This window comes from Nicotiana sylvestris, chromosome 7 (assembly GCF_000393655.2).
Source record: "Nicotiana sylvestris chromosome 7, ASM39365v2, whole genome shotgun sequence".
Classification (NCBI taxonomy): Eukaryota; Viridiplantae; Streptophyta; class Magnoliopsida; order Solanales; family Solanaceae; genus Nicotiana; species Nicotiana sylvestris.
Genome location: NC_091063.1, coordinates 34,791,223 through 34,816,794, shown reverse-complemented (window position 1 = coordinate 34,816,794; position 25,572 = coordinate 34,791,223). Strand labels below are relative to the sequence as shown.

The 25,572-nt window shown below is 36.6% G+C and overlaps 2 protein-coding genes across 2 annotated transcripts; one reads left to right on the top strand and one right to left on the bottom strand.

Annotated features, from left to right (window-relative positions):
- Positions 1 to 815: 815 nt before the first annotated feature.
- LOC104224757 (protein THYLAKOID FORMATION1, chloroplastic) lies at positions 816 to 8,660 on the top strand. Its single transcript, XM_009776457.2, has 5 exons — positions 816 to 1,193; positions 2,239 to 2,506; positions 4,973 to 5,189; positions 7,852 to 7,967; positions 8,299 to 8,660. The coding sequence occupies exons 1-5, from the start codon at positions 992 to 994 to the stop codon at positions 8,387 to 8,389; spliced, it is 894 nt and encodes a 297-aa protein (XP_009774759.1). The 5' UTR covers positions 816 to 991; the 3' UTR covers positions 8,390 to 8,660.
- Positions 8,661 to 9,223: 563 nt separating this feature from the next.
- Positions 9,224 to 19,125, bottom strand: LOC104224756 (diacylglycerol kinase 5). Its single transcript, XM_009776455.2, has 13 exons — positions 19,000 to 19,125; positions 18,359 to 18,586; positions 18,076 to 18,198; positions 17,832 to 17,960; positions 17,419 to 17,504; positions 16,368 to 16,491; positions 15,251 to 15,299; positions 13,822 to 13,904; positions 11,899 to 11,966; positions 10,961 to 11,035; positions 10,658 to 10,745; positions 10,159 to 10,275; positions 9,224 to 9,915 (listed from the first exon to the last, which is right to left on the bottom strand). Exons 2-13 carry the CDS (start codon positions 18,575 to 18,577, stop codon positions 9,595 to 9,597), a joined length of 1,482 nt encoding a protein of 493 aa, XP_009774757.1. The 5' UTR covers positions 18,578 to 18,586; positions 19,000 to 19,125; the 3' UTR covers positions 9,224 to 9,594.
- Between the last annotated feature and the right edge of the window lie 6,447 nt (positions 19,126 to 25,572).

Genomic DNA, 25,572 nt, shown 5'->3' with positions numbered 1-25,572 from the left:
GGGAATTAAGCCATGAGTTTAGTGATATTCAATTCGGTGCAAGAATTGATCGGAATGAAAAGAAAATAGTGAGGGTGAGAGGAATTTTTGAGATGAAGCATCGTGTTTTTAGGGAATGAGGAAGAGAATGAGATGTATCAAAGTAGAGAGAGAAAGAAAATAGTGTAACTGATCGAATAACGTATTTAGTGGCTTAGGGCTAGGAGGTAACCAAAATTAAATATTTTGCTATAAACCTTAAAAGGTATCTATAGAATATAATTTTTTTAAATGGTATTTATTTAAAATAAATAAGGTGTTAACTTTTGCTATAGGTGATAAAAATTCCTTCATAAACCTTATAAGAATAATTTATGAAAATTGAATATTTTTTAAACAGTGTCCTTAAAATCAATTAATCCTACTTGGTCTCGTTTCTACTTCAAAACATGTTAGAGAAAAATTTATCCTGGCCAAAAATGGTGTTGACACTTTATAATTTAAGAAAATAATAATTTTGGATTTCTTATGTGTAAAATAAATTGTAAAAAAAAGATAGGAGATAAGTTTGTAAAGAATTACAAAATCAATTGACGGTAATTTAACTGGTCCCTGCGAAAACGTGTTTACTTACCTTGCTCAACTGTCATAGCTTAAAATCGTTCTCAACCACAAAGAATAGTCAGCAAATGGATCCGATCAGTAGTTACTGAAGAAAAGCAATACGTAGTAAGTTCAAAACTAAGGAAAAAAAGGAAAAATCTGAAATGAGAGGTCAGCATCAATACGATCTACGTGTTGCGATCTTATTTGTTTACCTCCTAAATATTAAAAATGAAAAAGAAATATCCTTAAAACATTGGATAAGCCCTGAAATCCAAGCCTCACCCTCCATTTTTCCGTTCTCCATTTTCCACAGAAAAATACAAATGGAAAACAACTCCATTCTCTAAAGCAACTCACTGTTTGGATTCTCCTCTTCTTTTCTTCTTCTTCACTATTTTCTGTAGAAATGGCGGCAGTTACTTCGGTATCGTTCTCGGCGATTGCTCAATCCGCCGAAAGGAAATCCTCCGTTTCTCCGTCCCGTTCTGTTGATACATTTAGGTTCCGTTCCAACCTCTCCTTTGACTGTTTCAATGTTCGATCTTCAAATTCCAGTTTCAGTTCGAATTCTTCCACCTCTCGCTTTGTCGTTCATTGCATGTCCACAGGCAAGTTCTCTTTTATGTCAAGATACATTGCTTCCAATTGGATTGGAAATCGAAAATAAATAAATAAATTATACAGTAGCTTTTTATCATCTATTTTTTTCCCCTGTTTTAGTTTAGTTACTCAGCAAGTGTGCATAGCTAATTGCATAATTTTGTGCAGGTGTATATTATAGTTGCTCGGCTAATTTATTTCTAGTGTCTGTCTTTCAGTGCTTAAAATGAACTGCACAGCAGTTGAGCTTGGATTTAGATATAGCGAAATACTTATATGTCATTTCAAGTGTTGAGAATATTTTACTGTTATAAATTCACTATAGTGTACGAGTATTTTATATGACACTAGATATTACAAAATGTTTTACACTATTCCATTTCTATACAACTTTTAGATTTTCACGAATTCAATTTCATTAAACTAATTCCTAATAGAAACTTTTGGTGTGACCTTTTCTAGATCAAAGTAACTTATTAACCATTAATTTAATATTTGTTTTCAATTATCAATACTATCATTACATTTTGTTAGCTTCCTAAATAGTTAAGGAGATGTTTTTAGTATCAATATACCTTTCTAATGAAGTACCAGCTTGCCAATGCAGTGACAACAAAATGACCTTAGCTTTTTCTGAAAAAAACTGTCAAATATAATATATAAGTCAAGTGAACATATAGGATTCCTGTTCATTCTAATAGCATCGTATTAAATGAATCAGAGCTGTTTCTTCCTAATGAAGATTGAATTAACTTATCAAAGGAAAAAAACATGGAATTGAACTAACAGAATAAGTGATCAGTGAGGAGAGTCATATAGCGGACCCCAACTTGTTTGGGACTGAGGCATAGTTGTTATTGTTGTTGTATTGAAGTAACAGAGGAAATGAAGCCTTCTCTGGTTTAATTTATCTTTCTGCGTTCTTGCAACTATTTGTATTTTCTGTATCTTGTCTATTTTCTTTCTGTTTACTTATTCTGTTTTATTTTAGTGCGGTGCAAATGTTTATTTTATGAGGCAATAATGCAGCGCATTATATTGTATTGTTTCCAGATTTGCCAACTGTGGCCGAGACTAAAATGAATTTCTTGAAGGCTTATAAGCGTCCAATTCCAACTGTCTACAACACAGTGTTACAAGAGCTAATTGTGCAACAACATTTGATAAAGTACAAGAAATCCTACCGATATGATCCCGTGTTTGCGCTTGGTTTCGTCACTGTATATGATCAACTTATGGAAGGCTACCCAAGTGAAGAGGATCGTGATGCCATCTTCAAAGCATATATAGAGGCGCTCAATGAGGATCCTGTGCAATACAGGCATGTTTAATCCATCTCTTGCCAATTTCAGTTGCTTTCTCTCACTTTTCTGTTTAAAGGCACACAAATAATCATTTATATGTGATAGCATTGAAGATATATCTTCCTTTCAGTAAGGTACTCGTAGATAAAGTATATATTTAATTACCATTAAGAGTTTCTTGGAGAGTGGAACCAAAACCCAAGATGAATAGGCTTAGCTGTATTATGGAATTGGAGAAATGCAGGTGTTTGGTTTCCCAATGAGTGAAAGCACTGTTCAGAACAGAGAATTAGCTGCAGAACTCTTGATCAACTCTCACTTACTAAGATATAACTACTGTTATCCTCAATCTACCAACATCTTCCTTGGCTTACGAAGAGGAATCCATAAATGAATAGAATAAAGCAGTCGTATTCTGAAGTGGATATTTCTATCATATAACTTTTAATCCAGACATTACATTGGAATTTTGCATGAGATTGATCAATTCAAATTATACATTTCTCCACTTGTAAAGTGTCATGATCCAATTTAGGGACCATGACTGGCATCCAGTAGGCTCTACCTACCATGTGAACCATCTTGACCTGGCTAAGGTAACTCATGCTTCTCTAGAAAAACTCAAGTTACAGAACACATTTCAAAACTAAGCTTTATACATGCTTAGCAAAACCCAAATATGGTGCAAATACATCTCAACCTAATATTCATGATTCACCCAGATTGCAAGAATTTTTAGAAAAGAGTTGAAGCATAAGTATGTCTTTATGTACTAGAAAATAGAATTCCATAGGGAGAGCCCCTCATCTTCCTCGGGGTGGCCAAAAGTTTCTGTTCTTACCTTTATTTTTGTTAAGAGAATTCAATATTGTTCTACAGTTTGCTCCATGTGCTCCAAGACAGGTTAGGGCCATGACCTAGAAAAAAGCATCCCTTATTTCATTGAAGAAGCCTTATCTAATCTGAATGCACATCTTTGCCTTTTGAGTGGTGAAGATGTTTTATCCTAAGAGGTTGGATGTTATAAATTAAACCATATGCCTTTTGAATTGAAGCACATTATGTCTCTAACGCCTTGAACAGGCAACAACAGCAATAATAATGCTCGGAGCAGAAAAAGTCCAAGGACCACAATCTTTAATGATCTGATGTTAAGGCATTAAACTTCCATTCTAATGGATCTGATTTTATAACAAATGCTCGAGCTTTAAGGTTCTTTGGTGAAAGGCTGATGGTCATTTGAGGGGGCTAAATTATGCTAAAACTAACCAACCAAGAAAATGCGGAAACCATTGCTCATTAACTTGAAACTTAATAATATGGGAAGATTTTCATTTGTCTTTTAGATTTTTTCTATGCATTGCCTTTTAATTATTATGATCATCCATGTAAGAAGGTAATAACTTCTTGCGGATGTTCTTATTTTTTCTTAATTACATTTGGAACATTGTTGTCAAAGGCGACAAGCGCAAAGAAACTCTAAGGTCTGTTGGGGCTTTAAGCGCAAAATACAAATAAAGCATGGGCTTTAATGAAGAAAGATGCAAATGGAGAAAAACTGCAAATATGTATGTGTAGTCCAAGACTAATATCTATAAACATGAATACCAAATATATAGACAAAGAAATTGAAGAAAGTTTACAATAAAGTGAAACATCAATTGTTTAGTGTCACCTCTTCTGGATAATGCTCGTTAGCAAGGAAAAGTATGTCTTAGAGCCTTGATGACAACACTGAAGCGCCCATTAAGCGAGACGAAGCGCTCAACTAAGTTTCTTGGACACGGGTGCGGGTGTCCAGCACGGGTGCGGATCTTGAGATCGGATCCTTTGAGATATAAATTCTAAGATTCACGGATATAGATCCTAGTACGGATACGGGTGCGGAGATCCGGCTAATAATAATTCAAAAATATAAAAATATCTCTAAATTATGAGAAATTTTTGTGGAATACTTATATAGCTTGTAAAGTGGGGATTTCTTTTTTATTCTCAAGTTGTAGATAAGTAAAGGATTGGTTTCCTAGATAAGTATGCTATTTTCTTCAAATTTACCCTAGTTTTGGTTCTGATTCGGGAATCAAATTGTATCTCGTCTCGAATTTTTCTGTCCGTCTTACTCAAATTACCCAAAATTGTTTGACCGGCTCTGGTACGGATCTCATACCCATACTAGTGTCGTGTCGACACGGGTGCGGTGCCTAAACTGCCGTGTCGGAGCAACTTAGGCGCTCAACATGTTTTGAGCCTCGCTTCAGGGCTTAAGCGTGCCTTTGATAACACTGATTTGTAATAGTCTTGAGTAGTTTATGAAATCTGCCCAATTAGCGAAATGGATATTGATTATTCATAAAAGCCGATGAGGCATAGTTTGTTGTTGTTACTGTAGTAGTTGTTATAATCTTCTGTCTAACATTGAGTAGATTTGGCAAGCTTAATTCTTTCCTTTATAAAGATTTATAACTTTCCCTGTCAGTTTACAGAGCTGATGCACAAAAATTTGAAGAATGGGCTCGTACTCAAAATGCCAATACACTAGTTGACTTCTCATCCAGAGATGGAGAAGTTGAAAACATTCTGAAAGATATTGCACAGCGAGCTGGAACCAAGGATAGTTTCTGCTACAGTCGACTGTTTGCGGTTGGTCTCTTTCGCCTACTTGAGTTGGCAAATGTAACTGATCCGACCATCTTAGAAAAGGTAGATATCATAACTTTCTTCATATTAGATTTTGTATTTTACAAGAACTTCTTCCTGCTCATATCTGTTTACTTTAATTACTTAAATCGTCTGGAGACACTAGAAGCACTTAGGCTTCTGTGAACCTGTAATGCTCTGGAAATAGTTATGGTCAAGCGCAATGGAATTTAGTATCAGAAAGAAGGTTAGACATGCTTAGGAGTTGTAAGCCCATATCTGGGTGAGAAGCATATAGATTTTCAATTTTTATTTGCATAGCTAAACACTGGGTAAATTGAAAAGACCAAATAAAGAAAAAAGAGAAAGAATAACCGAAACAAAAACACAGTATAGGTTTTCAAATTACATCTTGGATAGAACTCTAAATATCGGGAAACCTGATTCAAGTCATAAGACTGATGACACATCTTTTCTCTTAGAGCTTCTCAAGGGCTGGGGCTCGATACAATTTCTGTCCTTGTCTTTTCACTCATGTTTGTGTGCTAGACTCTATACTTTATTAGAGCCAGATTTAGTAAACCTACATTATCATTCTGGCTCGTATCAAACAGAGCAAAGGAAATGAATAGAAACCAGTCAGAGAATTGGAGAGAAGTCTTGGGAAAAAGAAGGATCATTTCCCCACTCATTTCCCGTCCTGGCTACACCTTCTACCTTGCCTCGAATTAGACATGTCCAGGCCTCTGATTTAGTGATTTTCGCTCAGTTTTCTGACATCTGGTGTGCAATTTCCTTCTCTGCTTTAATCTGAAGCAGATTACACTCTTCTTCCCCTGTCATGAGTTTTAGTTGATCTGATATTAATGTCTGTTAGTAGCAAAAGGATCAGCGGAGGTACTCTTTCATTGCTATTTGCTTCAGTTAAATCATCAGACATTAGCAACAGCATTTCCCAACCAGACTGTTTGCTGCTAAATTCTTCAAACTCTGGTCATCTCTTTGCGCCCTTCTGTGAAAGTTCAGCTGCAATCTTCTTCTTTTGTCTTTGCACAAAGCCTGAAGCCAATTCCCGCTGTTTGATGCCAAGAAAGCTTACCATAAAACACTTTTTACCCATTCAAAGTTAAGTTTCTTAAACGAGCAGAAGATTCACCTTCAGCATGTAGATCATTTATGATTGAGGTTTTGCTCAATATAGTTGGTTATGGATCAAGTGATTTGACATGAATACTTCAGTTATGAACCAAATCGATTTTAAAGAGATTGAACAGAAAGGCACTGAATCACAATCGATATCTCAGAGTTGCAATTTATATTGGAGGAACTCGGTGGACTGGACTTATTTTGATTTTTTAAGAAAGATAATTCACTCACTTTTGACACTTTTTGTTAGCTGAATTCACATTTATAATCCTTTCAGTTACCTTGCCCATTTTCTCTGTTTCTATTTCTTCTTGACAATTTTATATTTCTGAAAAAGATGAACGCCCATGAGAGCTACGGATCACAGAAAAAGTAAATGTGAAGCATTAAACAAAAGTATTTAAAATCTTACATGGTGAATTTTATGATATAAGGAAAAATCATACCTTTGTGTAGCGTCTGGACTAAAATTACCATTTAGTATCAGGAACTGTATAAATTTTACTTGAAAGAGCGTTGAAATCTATGTTATCTAAAAGATGGTTATGGGGAAGTGTTAATTTTGAAGTCCAAGGTATGAGTTCTCAGGAAATCTTTGAGAAAGAGAGACACTGACGGAACTCGTCATAGAACAAGGAAAAAGCTCATGGATTAATGGCCAAAATTGTACCAATTGGGACTCTTTGTGTTATTGACAATTCTATGCAAGTTGTTGAATGGATTTAACCAGTCTATAATACCCCTGGGATTGTAACAGAAACATCAGTCTTTAGCTAGTCTATTACTGAGGTTGTGGGTGTCTGGCCTTCAGGAGTTCTACCATCTCTCTCTGTCACTGTAAATCACCTACCGATGCTAGCATTTCTTGATTGCACTTCATGAATCAACAAATGTGTGATTGTTAGATAATGATCTTCACAAACAGTTACGCCCATCACTAAAAAGGAAAAAGAAAAGGAAAACAAAGAATAACTCAAATATTTTATTCTCATCTTCAACATTATCCTCCATTAAAGATGAAATTCAAGGTTCTCTGAATGAAAAGCAAGCAATTTCCTCAATAGCCCCCATAGTCTACGCTTCCTCCCATGAGACTGATTTTGTTTTTTAACCTGCGCGAGAAAGTAGAAGGTTTCAGTTAACCCTCAATGTATAACAAAAATGAGATTTCCCTGTACTTTGTTGATTATACCACAACTGCTTTTCTTTCCTTCATGAATATGCTGTACGACAAGAATGCTAATATGAAAGCTCTCCTTTAGTTAGAGTTTCCTTGTTATGCTCTTCATATTAAGCTCTTTAGTGTATTTTTCAAGACGTGTGCTAGTAAGCAAAAGAAGAAAACAATTGAATCTTAAGAAAATCTTGAGTCAAAAGAAAAAAAAGAAAAGAAAAAGTCACTTGTTTTGAATGATGGAACAACAATAGACTTGCTTATGATAGGAGTAACTAGTGTAGCAGGTTTGTTGAATGTGCACAACTGCACATAGGGTCGAACCCCCTTTAGATGTTTATGTTCATGAAACTGCAACGGACTTGGAGGTGAATATATTGTTGACTTGTGAAATTGGCATGACAGCTTTGTGCTTCACTGAATATAAACAAGAAAAGTGTGGATAGGGACCTTGATGTTTATCGCAATTTGCTCTCCAAGCTGGTTCAGGCTAAAGAGCTGTTGAAGGAATATGTGGAAAGGTTAGAGTTTCTCTTTTGGTTTGACACTCATTGGTGTCCTTTCTCTAACTGTTTTCTAAAAACTATTAAGCTACTTTCTCTCATGCATGCTTCTTGGATAAGCTCTAACGAGGTTTTGTTCATCATATTCTGCGTGAAATCCATGTCTGTTCTCTTAACAAACCCTTTCCCAGAAAAAAAACCCTCTTCTTTTTGGCCCCTTGTTTGCCTTCCTCCATCTTTTACATTCTTCACATGCATTTTGGAACAGTGCAAATATATTCGACCAAGACCTTGACTCGTGAATTTTGTTATCATTTAATCTCAATTATACAATGTATCTGTCGTCCAGGGAGAAGAAAAAAAGAGGAGAAAGGGAATCTCAGAAGGCCAATGAGGCTGTCACAAAATGCTTGGGAGATTACCAATATGCTGGGAGGTAAGGCAAAGATCATTTCGTTCTCCTGCTTGGACCTCATTGACTTGTTTCCCTAATAAAACAGTCCATGTATGATAGAGTTCAGTCTCCAAAGCTCAGGCAAGTTATATTAGAAAATCGAAGTCACGTTCAATGTTTTGTTATTACAGCAATTGAAGTATATCCCAATGTTCATTATTTTCTGGTTAAACAGAATAGCTTTATTGTTGCAACTATCTCTATTATATTTGTAGATAAAACCTCGAGTAGTGACAAAAATCAAGATTTGCTCAGCAGTCGTGCTTCTCATTTTCTTTGGTTCTGCTTTTGCTTCAAGTTGTAAACAGTGCTTTACAACTATCTATACGTTTTAGTTGGCACTAATGTTCGTTGATTATCAGAGTACTGATAAAATCAGATGAACTCTGCTGTAACAATTCACTATATAGAGATAGCTCTTCAAGAGGGTGAGTATTTATACTTGCAGAAAATATGTGAAGGTAAAATAGTAATTATATCTGCCACCTTATCCTCGGAGATTAGGGCCTTTACGTATACTTTAGAGAACTTCGTCAGTTATTTTATTGCAGATTTTATAGTTTCGTTTGTGTTTTTCTAAAGACACGTTCTTAATTAAGTTACGCAAAATCTTAGATTGGGAGTTAAATTTGCTAGTTGCTTAAGGTATCCACAATTGTCTTAAATCTTGAAATGTTACAACGTCTACTTAAAAATAATACTCCCATTTTTGAGACCGTCCCATTTTCAGTGATATAGAAATTTCCCAATGCCACTAAATCTGTGGTCATTTACAAGGTTGGGATTAGTACAGTGCTTAAACTTTATACCAAGACTGAAATGCCACTATAATATGTGGTCGTCATACTCTGACTTTAGATTGAGTAGAAGCAAGTATGCCCGAGACATTCCCGATCTGTCACTTTTTTGGTAGAGAATGCAAGTTTACAAGTCAAATAATGTTCGGCTTAAAGGCTAGATGGATCATTCCAAGCGACTCCTTAATCATACACTACAGGCGTTAAAGTTGCTCCTTTACACCACAAACAATTGGTCAGGAAATTTTCAACCAAAACCTCTAAAATAGGAATGTCGTTTAAAATCCGACATGGCGCATCTTTTTGTCTCCTATACAGCAAAAGGAATGCATCCTTGTCTCGTATACAGCAAATCGAATGTAGAGCTAGCTGAAAACAAAGAGCAATTATGAAGCTAACTGAGACGAGAAACATCGACCTCATCTGGAATTTTGAAAGTATCTGCTGCCCCAAATTTCCTCCTTCCTTCATCGACCGAGTTTTCATCATCGCTATCAACATCGTCAGCTTCATGATTGAAATGACTTGAGGGATTGTGTATGCTTTTGGCTCTGCAATCATGAGTAGCAAGCATCTTAACCTGGCCAAGATGAGAAATTTCTACCACAACGGTGTCATCATCTTCAGGTAGGGGTTGCTTCCAGGGTTCCCCATCTATCCTCATAAATGTATGGTCAGCTGCACCCTTGTGAAACTCAAATCGGATTCTATGTGCCTACATACAGGGAAACCATAAAGGATATGAGCGTCTTAGTTTTTAGGATGAATAATAAGTGAATAATAAGTTTTTGGATTACTCTATCAGCTCAATTATTTTTAGTCCTGTCTTGCTATATAAATATTTTCATTTAATAATCTTAAACCAAAAACATTTGATAACTAGTATTATCACAACTTCTCATCGGTAGACATACAATATTCACGCAAATATTTGTAATAACCATAATTTATTCCTAACCTGGGCAAGACGAGTCCCATGTCCTTTTGGAGCAAGAAGGACTAATCCGTGCCAAGCATCTCTGAATCCGACAACCTCAAGAAGGCCATCGTCTACAAATGGAGGAGTCAAGTCCCTCTGTCCAATGAAGAAATATATGCACGTCAATATAGCTAAAAAAGAACACAAAAAAATTCAAGAAATATATAATGGCTAAAATTTATCTGCATCCTGTGTTTATGTCAACCCAGTAATAACATGATATGTGTCTTCCACACACTCTTTTATCACCTAACTATGATTAGTTAATATGGATTTTCACCTCATTCATTACTTAACCATGATCAAGTACATCGATTTGGTGTAAACACCGGATGGCGGTAGATAACCCCCACCCATCTCCCTCCCCCATCATCCCCCAACAGAATACCGACTGTGAAAAGAAATAAGCTAAAGCCATAAACAGTCGAGGAAACAGAAAAAGGGGCAGATTGGAGGAATTTTTTTTTGGAATACATACATATCGGCGTTTGTTGTTATTTGGTGTTCCCCAAGGATTTAGTCCACCGGAAAAGCTAGGCAAATTGAGGCATACGATTGACCTGACACTGGACAACAAAGAAAAAGAACAGTTACAACTCATAAACTCATCGGTAGGTTGTTCGTCGGGAACCAACTTCATTAAGCATGATAAAAGCAGTAATGCAACCACAAATAGGTTACAGCAAAACAGCCAAAAGATTCTATTTTGAAGAATAATGCAGAAAAGTAAATTGTCAAGTCGTCATCTAAGGTTCCTATACTACGAGTAACTAAATACTACCTGTGAGGGATTTGAAGGTCTTGCCATTCGCCCTGCTTTTTCATAATCTTAACCTTAGTCAGTTGAGCTATGTTCCTGCAGCAAATCAAAATTAGCAGCTAATGGAAATCAGTAAATTCTCATAGTTGTACCATCATAGGAGATGATAGTGAAATATTCAATCCAGAAGTAATTAACTTGAACCGTCTTATGACAGGAAAAGTTCTTAGTTTTTTCAAGGTTTTGTCAAATTTATACTCGTTACTTGGCAAAAATTATGAACAGGAAAAATGCTGGGAGGAAACTAATGACAGCTGCACAATTTTTAGTTAATTTCTTTCTATCCCAAGTTATTGTCATTGTTTACCAGGCAAGGGAAATAATGCAAGGCTTGAAGTTTTCTGACATTGTCATGTATGTAGGAACAATCAACTTGTGTAAATTTAGTGTAGAAATTGCTAACAGTTAGCTATTCATTATGTTGATAGGCTACTCTGCTCGTCGCTGTGTTAAAAAGAAAGAGCGTGGATTTTTTGAAGAAAGTACAGTAGGATGATCCAAAAAGAAAAGAAAATTAAATCAGAAAAGAGGGATATCTCACTAAGTTACCAAGAGCAATCATCAAGTTACCCACAAATTCCTGTTTTTCATGTTTCCAACAAGAAGATTCAAGCAAATTGACATGGCTATTTAAAGTTAGCGCATAAGATCAAGGATTTGAAAGAATAGAAGATTATAAAGACATGCTTTTGACAATCTGGACAAATTCTAGAAGTGAATATGTCAGTCTTGGAAGTCTAAACTATATGATTATTCTAATTTTAATTTATCTGTTTAAAAATATTTAGGTGCTGCTCACCTCATGCCTTCAAGGAGGTGAAGCTTCCACAAAAAAGAATTCAGTTATTTTGCATAATATTTGGAAGGATTTATATATAAAAACTACACTGCAAACTCACCTCGAAGAAGGATGAACGAGAGGGGCAAAAAACCATCCTTGTGTACATCCTAGCTTTAAATATGCACTCTATGGAGCAAGAAAAATTAGCATTAGGCATCCCTTCAAATACTATCTTGTATCTACTCTGAAACAATAGATAATCTCATATAATTTGGATCATCTACAGAATTTTTAGAGATGCTAGAACACTACATCAAGAACGAAAGAGGCAAAATCACTACATTTGACTTGGGATAGAGAAACCACGAATTCCAATTTGGTCATGAAATTCTAAGCAAAAAATTTAACATGGTATGATGTGGCAATCATAAACTGTTATGTTTTCTCAGGAACCTAACAGTGGCATTTCTCACTTTGCTCCCGAGGGTCCTTACCACTGGGATATCCCTCATTTATCGTCAGTACCAGTCATTGCAAATTGCTTTACTGTACATCAGTATCATTAGAACGAGAGAAAGAAGTTGAATGGTAGAACATGTCCTTAGTAACGTAACAAAAGGTAAACACAACTGTAAATGATCAACCTCCAAGAAACGAGATATGCCCCATATACTTGACGCATCAACACAACTATATTCATGAGACTTCCATATTAAAGCAAAGTGCTAAATGTAGTTCCCAACCATAATAGTTTTGGTTACTAATTCACTAAATTATCCTTCTTATTTTTCCTGCTTATGAAAAAACTCTCAAAGTAAGCAAATGCTCCCTAATCATATGCCAATTATCTCTTTAGAGATACTTAGCATAATCTAGTGACTTAGAAGCCGCATCCATAGAGATACCAACTACCAAGCAATGAAACCTATTAATATGGATCTCTAGAAGCATGTACCACCTAAGATAAGGCGGATGACTGGATTTAAGACATTAATTCACATACCTATAATCAATTTAAAAGGGACCAAAAAAAAAGATGAGATTCTGTAGAATAGTTTCCAGAGGTATAATCAATTTAAGGGGACAAACTATACTGATGAAATAAAGCGGCATACCACCAGTAGGCAAAAGCACCATAATCTTAGTCTTCTCACATATGTTCCTATATCCTAATAAGCATAATACCACCTTCTTCCCTCTGTCAACGTATTTAAGATTAGGAAAAACAAAACCAGCTAGGATGGACCTTAATCAGTTTCTTATCCTTTTCTTTCAGTCACTCATATTGCTAGCAATTAGCATCCAAGAGTAGGTACTCAACATGACTTCAGGACAAGCCCATATTCGTGTATTTGTTGAAACATTAGCCTAGCGGACAATATTAGAAGTGCTTTAGGCTTCGAGAATAGTTCGAGGGAGATGTACATAAACAAACTAAAACTCAATAATAAGAAGCATTAAACGCTTATCTCAGAAAATAGGGAGGAAATAACACGTTTTGCATAGTATTTACAAAGGTAGCACGTCAATTACTTGGTTTCTGCAGATTGGATACACTAGGTTTTATAGGAGGGTCTCCGGCACGTAAATCAAGACAAAGATGCAATATATGGTTCTTTTCTTTGATCTATCATATATTCTCATCTTCCTCAACAGCAGAGACCGTAAAACTGGAGTGTCATTGACTCAAATTTCTACAAGCTGATACCAGTACAAAGTTAACACTAGAAGCTATTTCACTTTTAACCTTCTGTGTTATAGATACACATAGAACAGAACCTATTAAGCCTTACAAGATATTGTGGACAGAAAATCTTGACCCCTGCGGACAAGAACCAACCCTACATCTTCAACTATCTGTTTTGTCAGAGCGTCATTAATTTGAGAGTAAACTTGTTTTTCTTCTAGATAGAACAAAACAAAAGGTCCATAAGCATAAGACTAGGAAACGTTTACTTCATTAATAATTTGTATGCAAAGATTCAGAGAAATAAACCAAAGAGAAGCCTTATCATCTTTATTTTGTCACTCACTTTCCTACCTGATTGACAAGTTGGTTTTTGAATTTCTCAGGGTTCATTTTTCGCTCTGAGTGAAATGCATAAGATACTTGTGCATCCATCCCTGTTAACAGAGAATTAGTGTTAGATGTGGTAATAGATGAATAATAGCACAAGCAAAGAAATAACTTCAGATCATAGTCTGTGTAGGTTAAGACACATACCCATAGACATTTTGTTTATGTCTATAGGAATTCTATGTTCCTAATCATCCTATTATCGTCATTCACGAAGATGAATTACTAATTCTGGCCAAATTAATACTGCTTCTGGAAAACATCTATTGAGTTAATTCACCGACCTTTCAAGTTTGCTGTAATTTGAAGGACCTCCTTTCTGTTTTCTTTTAAAGTATTTATACTATGAAAAGATTTGGAGTGGCACTTTCTCTATAATGAAATTTTCTCTACTCAACTTTGATACAAAAATTAAGATGAGGCAAATATGGGTATTTAAAACACCTATCTGGTAAATTAACTCAGAACTAACAGTCAAACTAATAATTGATTTACAGAACGGAAAAATGAGAGACCAAACTCAGTAGAAGGTTTATAAATCTATCAGTATCAACTATACCTCAATTCTGAATTGGGCTACGTGAATCCTGCATTGGCTCTGCTCTACAAGCTCATTTCCTTCTAAATTCGTATGTTAAGGCAAACTAGAAGTTTTCTAAAACTAGAGGTTATAAAGCCCAGGTTCATACCTACTCGGAACTAATGTAATTGTAACAACAACTAAGCCTTAATCCCAACTATTGAAATTGGCCTATATGAATGTCTGCTTCCATTGTGTTATGTATTAATTTAAGTCTGCTTGATTCCAAAAGATTGTAGGTCTTTAGAAACAACTTTCCTTCCTGTAATTTCAGGTCCACCTCATCCTCTTTAGCAATTTTTTCACTCCCCCCCCCCTTAATGCCTTAAATACCATAGTATTGCATCTATGGACTAGAGCATCTACGATGTACGTAGGACATGGTTAAACTAACTCACCGAACATTCTTCCATTTTATCTTCCATATAAGCTGTTTCCATCCTCTGGTTGATGTGATCATGTCTAACGTTGTCTAATTTTGTATGATTGTACATTCATCACATCTCAGTATTAGGATACTCACTTGTGAACTCCAGAATCGAATAACACGTGTAGGCGGGGGTTAGAGATATAAACATCAGGTATACAAGAATATTCAGAGGGTTTATTAAAAATCTTGAACTACTCAACTCATTGCCGTGGGTGTTTAGATTAGTTTTCTATTTGATATACAGCTGCTCAATCATTTCATAAAGGTATTAATTATCACATCCTACCTTATTCTATGCGATATTGTTGTATTGGGCTTACAAAAGTGAAGATGTTAAATGGCTATATAGAATTTAATTCCTAATCAAAAGAATATGCACTTACCCATGCTGAAGTAATTCCAGAAACCTCCACGGAATGTATGGAAACCTTCCTGTATTTATTAGGTTAAAAAGAGAAAGCAGTTATCCTCTTCATCCGACAGGGCAACACTTTGAAACAGATCAAGCTAAGAAATTTGTAATTTGCCAAAGCCAGACATTACGCATTCATGTTGATAGAGATGTATGCGTGCATACTGATAGACATATACACATGTTCACTTTTTGTTCTTAATCAATGTGAATGCATTTGAAAATGGAACGCCAAAACAGAAATCTTATCAGAACATGCCCCACCCTGGACTTCATATGATTATCCAACTACAAGAAATACACAAGGAAACTCCATGTAAAGTAATAAATTTAATGAATGCAAAAATGACACATGTAAAAGATAGTGGTTCTTTTACATATGTTTTAGTCCTTTAAATAGCATTCAGATCAGCATGGTAAATTCTCAAATTCTATTCTCTTGGAAGATTATGCTTGAAAAACTTAATGCAATGAAGTGTCCAAAAAAAGTCAGAGAATATGTACTCCAGACGATTAACAATGATGATATCTCTATTCAACCATATCAGTTTTTCCAAATTTAAAAACTCATACCTTTACATATGTGTAAAGTGATCAAAAATGATTGTTTCACTATTTCTGCGACACTATCCTAACAACTTTTTACAGTTATGGTGATTTTATAGTAATTTTTTTTTGTTCCAAAGCAAGTAAACTCATGCTGTAGAATATTCTTTAAAATCATGTTATTGTTGAAAGTCGAGAGTATCATAAACATAATGAATAAATTATTTGAAATTATTACGTTTTACTTATTTAGAATCCTTTTCATGTCACTTAACTCCTATATAAGATGTAATGACCAATTTCAATTAACAAAACATTTAAAAGTGGCACCTAAATCTATCATGGAGCAGGACTTTACACAAGCAGAATCAGGTTTAATATACTATCAGCAAAGAATATAGCACCAAAAAAAAAAAAAAACACACACACACACACAAGTGGCGAGGAACTTACGCAGGTATAAGAGATGGAGCTAGTCTAAATGAAAGTGTGTGTTCATCTTAGAGAAGACAAATTTCTTTTAATAGATAAGGATGTCTTACCACATTCAGTTCATCAGATGGAGAAACCCGGTGAAATGCATGCAAAGAATGAGGCAATTCAAGCGGTGCAATAGGATCACAAGAACCACCTTTTGGTGCTCTCATCCTCATAAGAATGTGCCAACTGCATAAAGCAATTTTCTTAACACCAGTTGGTTGAGAATAAGCAGTCATGATGCACCAATTATACTATTAAGTTATATTATAATCGTAAGAAGTCTGTGCAATCGAAATACGTATACCTTAATAAGTGGATTGGATAGAACCATAATAGAAGTTTCCAAAAGCTAGAACTTCCTATAGTTTTGGAAGAGGTTATTATGATTGTGTACAATAAACAAGAAGTCCTTGTACTAATTTACACAAAAAATTTATATTCATGTTAAAGTAAGTAGGTCAATTATCACAAGAAACCGTAATTGTGAAAATGTCTTCCCTTTACCAATATTGGATGCGAAGCAAAAAAAAAAAATTGAATGTATTTGCATGCTTTGGAACTATTTTCGTCACTGCAGATAAAATTATGATCCAATAAAAAATGGAAGCTTCCACGTTAAGAGCATGTTATGCTGTTGAACATCTCTTTAAGTATAACTTAGAGCTTTCACAACTTCACCAACCAGACTATTATATTCCTTGACTTAGCTAGAGACCTGAAAATATTTTCCAATTTCCTTGAGATGAAAGATCTTTAAGGAAGACCCACATGCTATTAAAAAAAAAAGATTAGGTTAATCCGGCCCACTTTCGCATTTGTTGACATTTTATTTCTTTACTTTTGATTCAAGAAAAAGATAACAGCATATAGTGACACTAATGTCTGCATTTGAATTAACTATACATTACAAGCTCCCATTGTCTATAATGTGAAAAACGAAGATATACACTTTAAGAGAGCCGATACATTCAGCTTGTAACACTGCCAAGAAGTTTGAACAAAGAATTAATACTTGATCATCAAGGGATCAATATTCTCAGTGTCAAGGGATCAACATTCAACTGAGAATATCACAGACAGGCCACAATATCGCATATGAACTAACAATATTACCTGTCCATCTTCATTTCTTTTGCATTCATTACTTGCTTCAAAAATGAGATGACGGAGTTAAGGTCGGTTCCTGGATTCTTCTTTCCCTGTCAATCACCAAAACTGCATATCACATAAAGTATCTTTCTCAATACTGAAGGCACACTAATATATCTCTTAGAAGATAAAAGACTTTTGCTCTAGCTACTAACTAAATGAACATGTTTATGAGCAAATCTTTTTATGCAAGGATTTCAGGTTGTTTATAGATAATCTCAACATAATATAAGCAATACTAGGAAACAAATTGCATAGTGAGACACCAGGCAAGCAAATTGAGAGCTTTTGCACCACTATATTAACTGCTACAATTTACAGGAAAATATATCCATCAAATATCTAGTGAGTCATCAGTTTCCGCCACAGATCCATACCCAGCCGAAAGCAAATGGAAGGTTATTTCCAGTTCCCAAAGGCACTGTAGCAATTGGTGGAGGCTGAGATAGTTTGAGATCCGATACAACTCCGAGAAGCCAGCCAGCTGTGCCATCTCCACCTGCAACCTAAATATAAAATCCAATGTCAGTACTTTGTGCTGGAAAATAATCATCTGGCCGTCTGGTGAAGTTACGAGAAAAACCTGTTGAATCATGAACCAACTGAAAGAATTTAACTCACAATTATTCTCATTCTCTCTTCAGTTTTGGCAGCAAATTGATCACCACCACTCTTCAGCTTTTCTATATTCAAGTACATTCTACGTAAAACACTATCAGGAGCTTCTTCTCCCAAATCAAAAACCTGAAATGTTAACAAAGATGTCCAGACTTCAATCAAGTAATAAATCAACTAAACCTCAGTCCCAAACACGTCTATCTGATCTAAAACATAAATTGACAAACTAAAAATATTTTGCAGTTATTTCTTTTGCATATGCGATCAAAGGAAAGAGCTTAAGTACCTGATACTTGTTAAGAAGATGGCGAAATGTACGAAGAAGTTCTCCTCCAAGTTGACCTCCGCTTTTAGAATTAATAAACACTAGCACAGGGCATGTAGGTACATTATCAGGTAAAGCTATATGCCTACTCTTATTCGGAGCATCCGGTGCAAGTATGTAGGTAGGAATATAGAAGTCTCTATGTATGTTGTCATTGAGCTCGGACTCAGAATTCGCCATTAACTCTACCTGCAGCGGCATTATTAACAAATAAATTACTCAAAAAATAAGCAAAATACCAAAAAAAAAAAAAAAATCAGACAAACACATAAATGATGAAAATTACTCTGTTCAAAGGCCGTAAGAGGATTTTCGACAAATATGTATCGTGCAGAAAACACTGGTGAATCCTCATATCGACTAGTCAAATTTGTTCATACATTTACAATTCAAAACATAACCAGTCGTCGACGTTGACATTCACTTTGACTGGTATAAAGCGAAATTCGTACATTTCTACACGTAATTCAGTTAGGAAACGACGATCAACAAGGCAAAGAGCTTGAGCTCGTTCAATTCGATTAAATTAAACTATACGAGAAGAAGGCGAAGTAAGGGAATTCGAATGAAAATTCACAGAAGAAGAAAAAAAGAAGATTTACCTGTGAAAGAACAGTGTTTGGATTGTCCTGCGTATGCAAATATTCGGCAGAATCAGAAACAAACTTACGTCAACAGTAAAGGATTTTTCGAAATTCGGATCCGTAGAGGTGTATTTATAAAGTAGACGAAGGGGGAGAGCGAAAACGCGTGATGGCGCCGTGTGCGAGTGAATTAATTAACGAATTCGTGGAACTTTCTACGATCACATGGCCTGAGATATACTGATTAGCAGCCGTTAATGGAGTAGGTTAAGGAATGAAAATGGTAATTAATGACTTTGAAGAGTCTACACTCTACATGCCGTTCTGTAGGGTGAGGAAATTGGAAGGCCGCTTTCCTTTTTGCAGGTTGGTTAGTTGGCTGCATTTTGTCCTTTTCTACTGCGCTGTTTGTTCCCGATATTAGCTATTCTACAGTTTTTGCTCTCTTTAAGGTTTTTCTTGTTTGGAAGGCGCCAAGCGAAATGCGACTTTGCGACTAATGAGAATCTTAAAAGGGTTTTTGAGACTCAACACTCGGAAAATCCTCCTATCCACGTTATCTCGCACCTAATAATGCATTTTACCTACTCTTTGTTTCTTCTAACGATTGTGATATTTAAAATAATTACTACCCTCTCGGATTCACTTTAAATGATTTTTTTGGCATTTTTTGTACATATTAAGAAATCTGACTTTTGTATTAATTAACAATGAAATTGACCATATTAACTTAATTTGCTCCTTGAAAATATAACAAATTATTCCTAGTCTCTTTACTCCAAAGACAATTTTAGAAAAAAAAAAAGTTAATTCCTTCTTGATATCTGGAAAAAATTAAATATTATGGACTAAAAAAAAGGGCCAAAAATCATTTAAAGGGAGTAGAGTCTATTGGATAGATAAATATATTTTACCTAATCAAGCAATTTAATTTCAGCGGGTAAAGGTTAAAGTGAAAATATATATTCAATTAATCATGACTAAATGTTAAATGTGTTTATAAAAGACACGTGGTACATTCATCATTCATGGGTTAATATGAATACCGGATTCATATAAAATTTTACCCTATTTGATAGCTATATCCTCCATTAGAAAATGTTGCATTACATCTCAATGGCACTTTTGAATTTTGATTAATACAATGTTCAAAGACTATGAGTCTAGGATCCATCTTCAATTTTGACCCTATGAATGGTAAAAGGGGTAATTATCCACTTGGTGATTAATAAAACTATTTAGTTACCAAAATTATTAAAAAAAATGGTAAAAAGGGTATTAAAGATAAGAGAAACTTAAAAATAAAAAAATAAAAAAACATATTCTCTAATACCTTTGTTTGCCGATATCTTGAAAGGTTTTCTCTATTTTAAGCAGTAACATTTTATTTCCTTAGACATATTTTAAATCTCTTTAAGAATCGCATTTTTGCATGTCAAGTGTCAACATCTAAAAGTCTACAAAGACTGAAATAGATCAAGTAATTTGTTTTTATTTTTGTGATCATCAGGTGAATAAACTTATTTATTTATTTATGAAGTTTTGTTTTACAATTTAGTTTCATTGTTCTGTACATAGTTGATATGCATCTATGTTATTCTCTTTCTTCAAGTGGATTTTTATCATCAATAATAATTGCATATGCATCCTAACGTTTGAATAATACTGTGGACCTTTTGTTTACCCGTAAATCAGTACAGTTGAATATATATGTGGTTTCTAGAAAAGTGAATTAATTCGATCCTGAAATAATAGAATAATTGAAGAAATACGCAATACTTAGCATTAAAATGAAGACAAAATAGCAGAAACAGTAATTCCGGAAGCAGGGCTTCCCGGCGCAACAACAATGAAATCAAGATATAAAGCTTTGAATCGATTATAGCATAAGTTTGCCAGAAAATTAGTGTCCTTACAATAATAATAGAGCTCACTATTTATAGCTACACCTAGGGAATAAGGCCCTAGGATCAAACCCCTCTTCAATGCCAATTATGAGGGTCATTGAAGGATATGTAACGGCAAGCATGAATGTCATATTCTTTTATAACGGGCAGTATTGTTTACCCTAAAATTTGAGCAACAATTAAACTTGTTTTGTGGTCTTAAAGATATGTGATTTAATTCAATACTAACTAATAACCAATAAATCAAACGTATAAATTAAAGAAGTAAGTTGAATCAAACCAGTGCTTAAGTATATCTTAGCCTCGAGTTATGATGGCCTCGAGGTAGATCAATAAGAACAGTAGAATAGGACAATAAAGTTAAGAGACAATTCTGACGAGTAATGAGCAAGAAAGTAAGAGTGTATATTCTTTTGCCAATAATTAATGATGCGTTACAAATGATTGGTGTCCACTTTATATAGTAGGAGAACCCTAAATAAAGTACATTTCCATTTTCAGTAAGGAATCTCATTGGGACAGTTGTCTAACTGCCTAGTACAAATCCATACTAACTCCTATAAATCTATTCCGGAATTTACGTAATGATCTTAGGGCCATCACAGGAATCTCGCTCTTTCTGTTATAAAACCATAACGGTACCATCTCGAGGTTGGTCGTACTCGACCCTGGTATTCATCGAGCATTCTGATCTTCGAGTATAGTATTCTGCCATCGGCTCGAGCCCGGCCCTTATCGACTTTGTTCCTCGATGCGACCCCTCGAGCCTACAAAATCGGGGGTACAATATTTTACCGTATACAAATAGTTTCCGCGTTTCTTAGAATAAAATGATAAGAAACGACTTGAGCCTCGATTTTTCGGAGTCCTTGATGATGACGTCATTCCCGTGACGTAGGCGCTCGAAGTGACCGAGACGTCCTGTCGGTTCGCTTCCCCAAACATTAAATGTTTCACCAGTGGTGGTCGGCCACTAACGCCGTTGAATCGTCGCCTCTTGTCTATAAATACAAGGTTTATTTTTGAAAATACTTTACTTCAATCTTCAGGCCGCCTTCAAACTCCTTTTACCTCTCCCTCTCTTCATTTTTTCGCTCTTATTACCCGTTACCTGATTCCTTTTAGCGCCGAAAAAATGCCAAGTTCCGCCTACTTCTGTCTCTGCTAATCCAAATAAATGGAAAAAGCTTTCAAAATAGTTCCTCAAAAGGAGAAAGCTTCCTCCTCCTCTTCCCGGCTGGCCAAACTTGTGGCGCCAGCCCTTTACGAGATTATTCCCAGCCCCTGTGTTATAAAGAAAGACTTTAACGTTGAAAATCCCCTCGCAATCCCTGGCCGATGCGAGCATGTATCCCGATATATCAACTCGATAACGAAGAAGCACCTCAAGGCCGTGAAGAAAGACTGTGGTTGGGGGAACGAGGTCGTGGTACAAATCCCCAACCCCAAGGAGAGCATTACCGCTCATGTAGAGGGGTTCCTAAGTGTTTACACTTACCCCTTCACACTGGGTCCCCTTGATCCAATCGTGATCGACTTCTACAAAAGATATCAAGTCACCCTCGGCCAGATCCACCCTTTTTATAGCGTATAGTGATTATGCTTCGCTACTTCTCTAGCAAGGCCGAGGGACTAGAGTTCACCCTCAATCACCTCATCCGATTGTATTGGCCTCAGCTTTTTCGAGGGTTGATCAAGTTCCAATGCCGATCGAGAAAAGCCTTCTTCGCTAGCAATGATGAGGATAAGGACTGAGGTTGGATGAGCCAGTTCGTCCGAGTGAGGACCTCGGACGTCATCCCCGAGGGGAAAATGTCGTTCCCAAAGAAATGGAACCCCGATCGTAATCGAAGTCCTTTTCCTAGTATCCTCTTATATTCCTTTTCGCATTGTGTGATGCCTTTACCTTTTTTGCAGTTGTTGCTTGGATGCCCTATGCGGTCCCCGACCTCGAAGACTGGGTCCAGAAATAAGCTGCGACCTCCTCGTATAATGAGCGCAAATAGCGTGACTTGTCGAGGGGCAAATAGGAGGCCAAACACCACGGTTAGTTCCTCTCCCAAGTCTTTGATGATTTCCCTTTTACTGGAGATATCATCTTACTTATGCCTAATTTTCATTCATGTGGGCATTGGAGATTTGTCTAAAATGAGACCAGCCTCACTCGGGGAAGAGACCGAGTCCTAAATTCCAAAATGGGGGAAAGATAACAAGAGAAAAAGGGGCTTCGAAACTCAAAGAACCCCAAGATAAGAGGGTCCCTACTCAAAGGCAAAGGAGGAAACTCATTCAAGTGGACATAGACTCAGTCCATCAACTGAATGGCGAAGAAGAAGACGAGGGTGAAGAATCAGCACTGGTGACCCGAGTCAGGAAACCAGTTGAAGTCGTCAAGACCTCCGAACCGGAGACCCTGCCTCGTGGTGAGGAGGCTCCGAAGAAAGACGCAGGCAAAGCCCCTGAATTGCCTGAGGTTAAGATTGTTCCTCCGGCTTCAACAAGTACACCAAAAGGGACAAGTACCGACACCCCGCGGTTGAACAAAGCGCCCCGAGCGACTTGCTCGGGGCCATGACAATAGGTCACTCTCCTCATCTACCATCTTATTCTTAGAAGGAAATAAAGGAAGCTCAAGCTCTACAAACGCCTGACCCGAGCGGAGTCCCTTGTGAAGAAGATCCTTTCTGGGATTGCTTTAGTGGGGTCGATGATGCTGCCGACCTCAACGATGCATCTACCCTTTTTGAAGAGGCTCACCGTCTTTTCTCTCGGGTAAGCATTAACTCCTATTGTTGCAATTTTTTTCTTCTCCCATTTTCTTAATTGATATCTCTTTTTCTGTATAGGCCATTACCAGGTTTAGGGCCGAGCTGAATCAATATGAGGTCGAGCTCAAGAAATCCTCGGATGAAGGGAAGGCTCTAAAACTCCTTTGCAGCCAAAAGGAGGAGGAGCTCAAAGACCTTCGGGAAGACTTGGCCAAAGCTCGCAAAAATGAGGTCGAGCTAGAAAAACAGGTAACCGTCATTTTGAAAGAGTATGGTCTACGTGACCCAAATGTGGAGACACTTCACTGTCTCAGCTGCAACATAAACTGGAGATGATCGGGCAGCTTCAAGGGGTGGTCGATCAGGTTAAGGCCGACTGCAACAGGTGGAAAGAAAACATGGATTGGCTTGCTGTTGAGAAAAAGGCTGCTCTAGCCAAACTAGCCTCGACTGAGACCCGACTCTGGGGTGCTAAATAGAAAAATCTGGCCCAGGCCAAAAAGATCGATGAGCTCAAGGCCAAACTCACCGCAACCGGAGCTGAGGTTGCCGAAGCCAGGGCCGAGGTCGAGAAGACAAAGGCCACGACTGATAAAATCATTGCTGTGTACCTAAGGGATGCTGAAGCTGCTCAAATGGAACTAAGGGAAGCCTCCAACCGGGAGAAACAGATCAGTTATTTGGCCAAGTGTCAATCCCGGAGGGAGACCCTCGAAGAGATCCATGCTCGAGGTTTTGACCTCACCAAGAAGATAGCCCAAGCAAAAGTGCTTGAAGCTGATGCTAAGTTTCTCGTCTCCCCCGATGATGATGATGATGATGATGAAGGCAGCCAAAGCGGGTCTAATAATGAAGTTGGTCCCGAAAAGGAAGCTGCTCCCGAGGGAAAGACCAGCCCTAGGCATAGATAGGATTTTCCTTTCTCTATTTGTATTGTTCTTTTTGTAAGACCTTTCATCGGTCTCTTGTATATATCTTTTTCCAAGTATATAAAAGAAGAATTTCCTTGAATGTTTCCTCGATATTTCCTGGCTTATAAAATTCTTGTAATGACTTCATCTTTTTAACCGTCTGTTTGAGATTTTATCTCAGATGTTTTTGAAATTGCCGTGGTCGAGTTCGAATAAGTTTGAACTTTGGGACATAGACCCTTACGGGCCCGTGCCGGATAATGGTGAGTCCTCGATCCATAATCAAGCTATTATTTATTAGGCTTGGGATAATCGAACCCTTGGGTTCGGATCGGGTGAGAACAAGGTCTCGAACCCTAAGTGTATCGACCCTTAGGCTATTTTAGATCGGGTCATTATGGCATCTAAGAGATGGCTATTATTTCCCATTTTAGTCTTAGAAGACTTAGTAAAAATTTATTTATGCCTTGACATGCATTTTTTACCCATAGGGTTTTTAAGGGTTCGGTGTCGATTGGAACCCTTTGTTTTTAGTGCCTTAGCACAAGTTTGTATTTGAATAATTTGATACCTCTTAAGGTTTTTCGAGGGCTGATTTTAAGAAACCCTTTGGTTATTTTACGGAGGGCCGCCTTTATTTAACTAGATTTTTTAAAATTCGAAGGCTTATTTTTATTGCGAAATTTAGACATCTCCGAGCCGTGTTATTTCGGCCGTAGCCTTTAATATGGCCATAGCCTTCGGGTGTGTCTCTTGGACTTGTTTTCTGATAACCTTTTGAACTTGTTCGAAATGCTAATCCCCGAGTATGATGTCCTTGGCCTTTGCGTCAAGGGATGCCTCTTTGAGGTCTTATAAATTTGAGTTCAGACAACTCGAATGTGTTGACTGTCGGTGACAATCCCCAAGTATTTTAGTTGTATTTGTTTTTGGCCCTTGATTCGTTTCTCACAGAATCATAAGTATGGAGCTCGTGTAGTAGCAAATTTCTTTGGGACACAAAGT

What these genes read in the sequence shown, in the direction of transcription:
- LOC104224756 (XM_009776455.2), bottom strand. Translation starts at nt 18,577, where the DNA reads ATGGCGAATTCTGAGTCCGAGCTCAATGACAACATACATAGAGACTTC. An exon ending in ATCTTCTTAACAAGTATCAG is followed by an intron (nt 18,199 to 18,358) that starts GTACTTAAGCTC and finishes TTAACATTTCAG; the next exon opens with GTTTTTGATTTGGGAGAAGA. An exon ending in AAAACCAACTTGTCAATCAG is followed by an intron (nt 11,967 to 13,821) that starts GTAGGAAAGTGA and finishes CTTGCTCCATAG; the next exon opens with AGTGCATATTTAAAGCTAGG.
- LOC104224757 (XM_009776457.2), top strand. Translation starts at nt 992, where the DNA reads ATGGCGGCAGTTACTTCGGTATCGTTCTCGGCGATTGCTCAATCCGCC. An exon ending in GAGGATCCTGTGCAATACAG is followed by an intron (nt 2,507 to 4,972) that starts GCATGTTTAATC and finishes GTCAGTTTACAG; the next exon opens with AGCTGATGCACAAAAATTTG. An exon ending in ATCCGACCATCTTAGAAAAG is followed by an intron (nt 5,190 to 7,851) that starts GTAGATATCATA and finishes TTGGCATGACAG; the next exon opens with CTTTGTGCTTCACTGAATAT.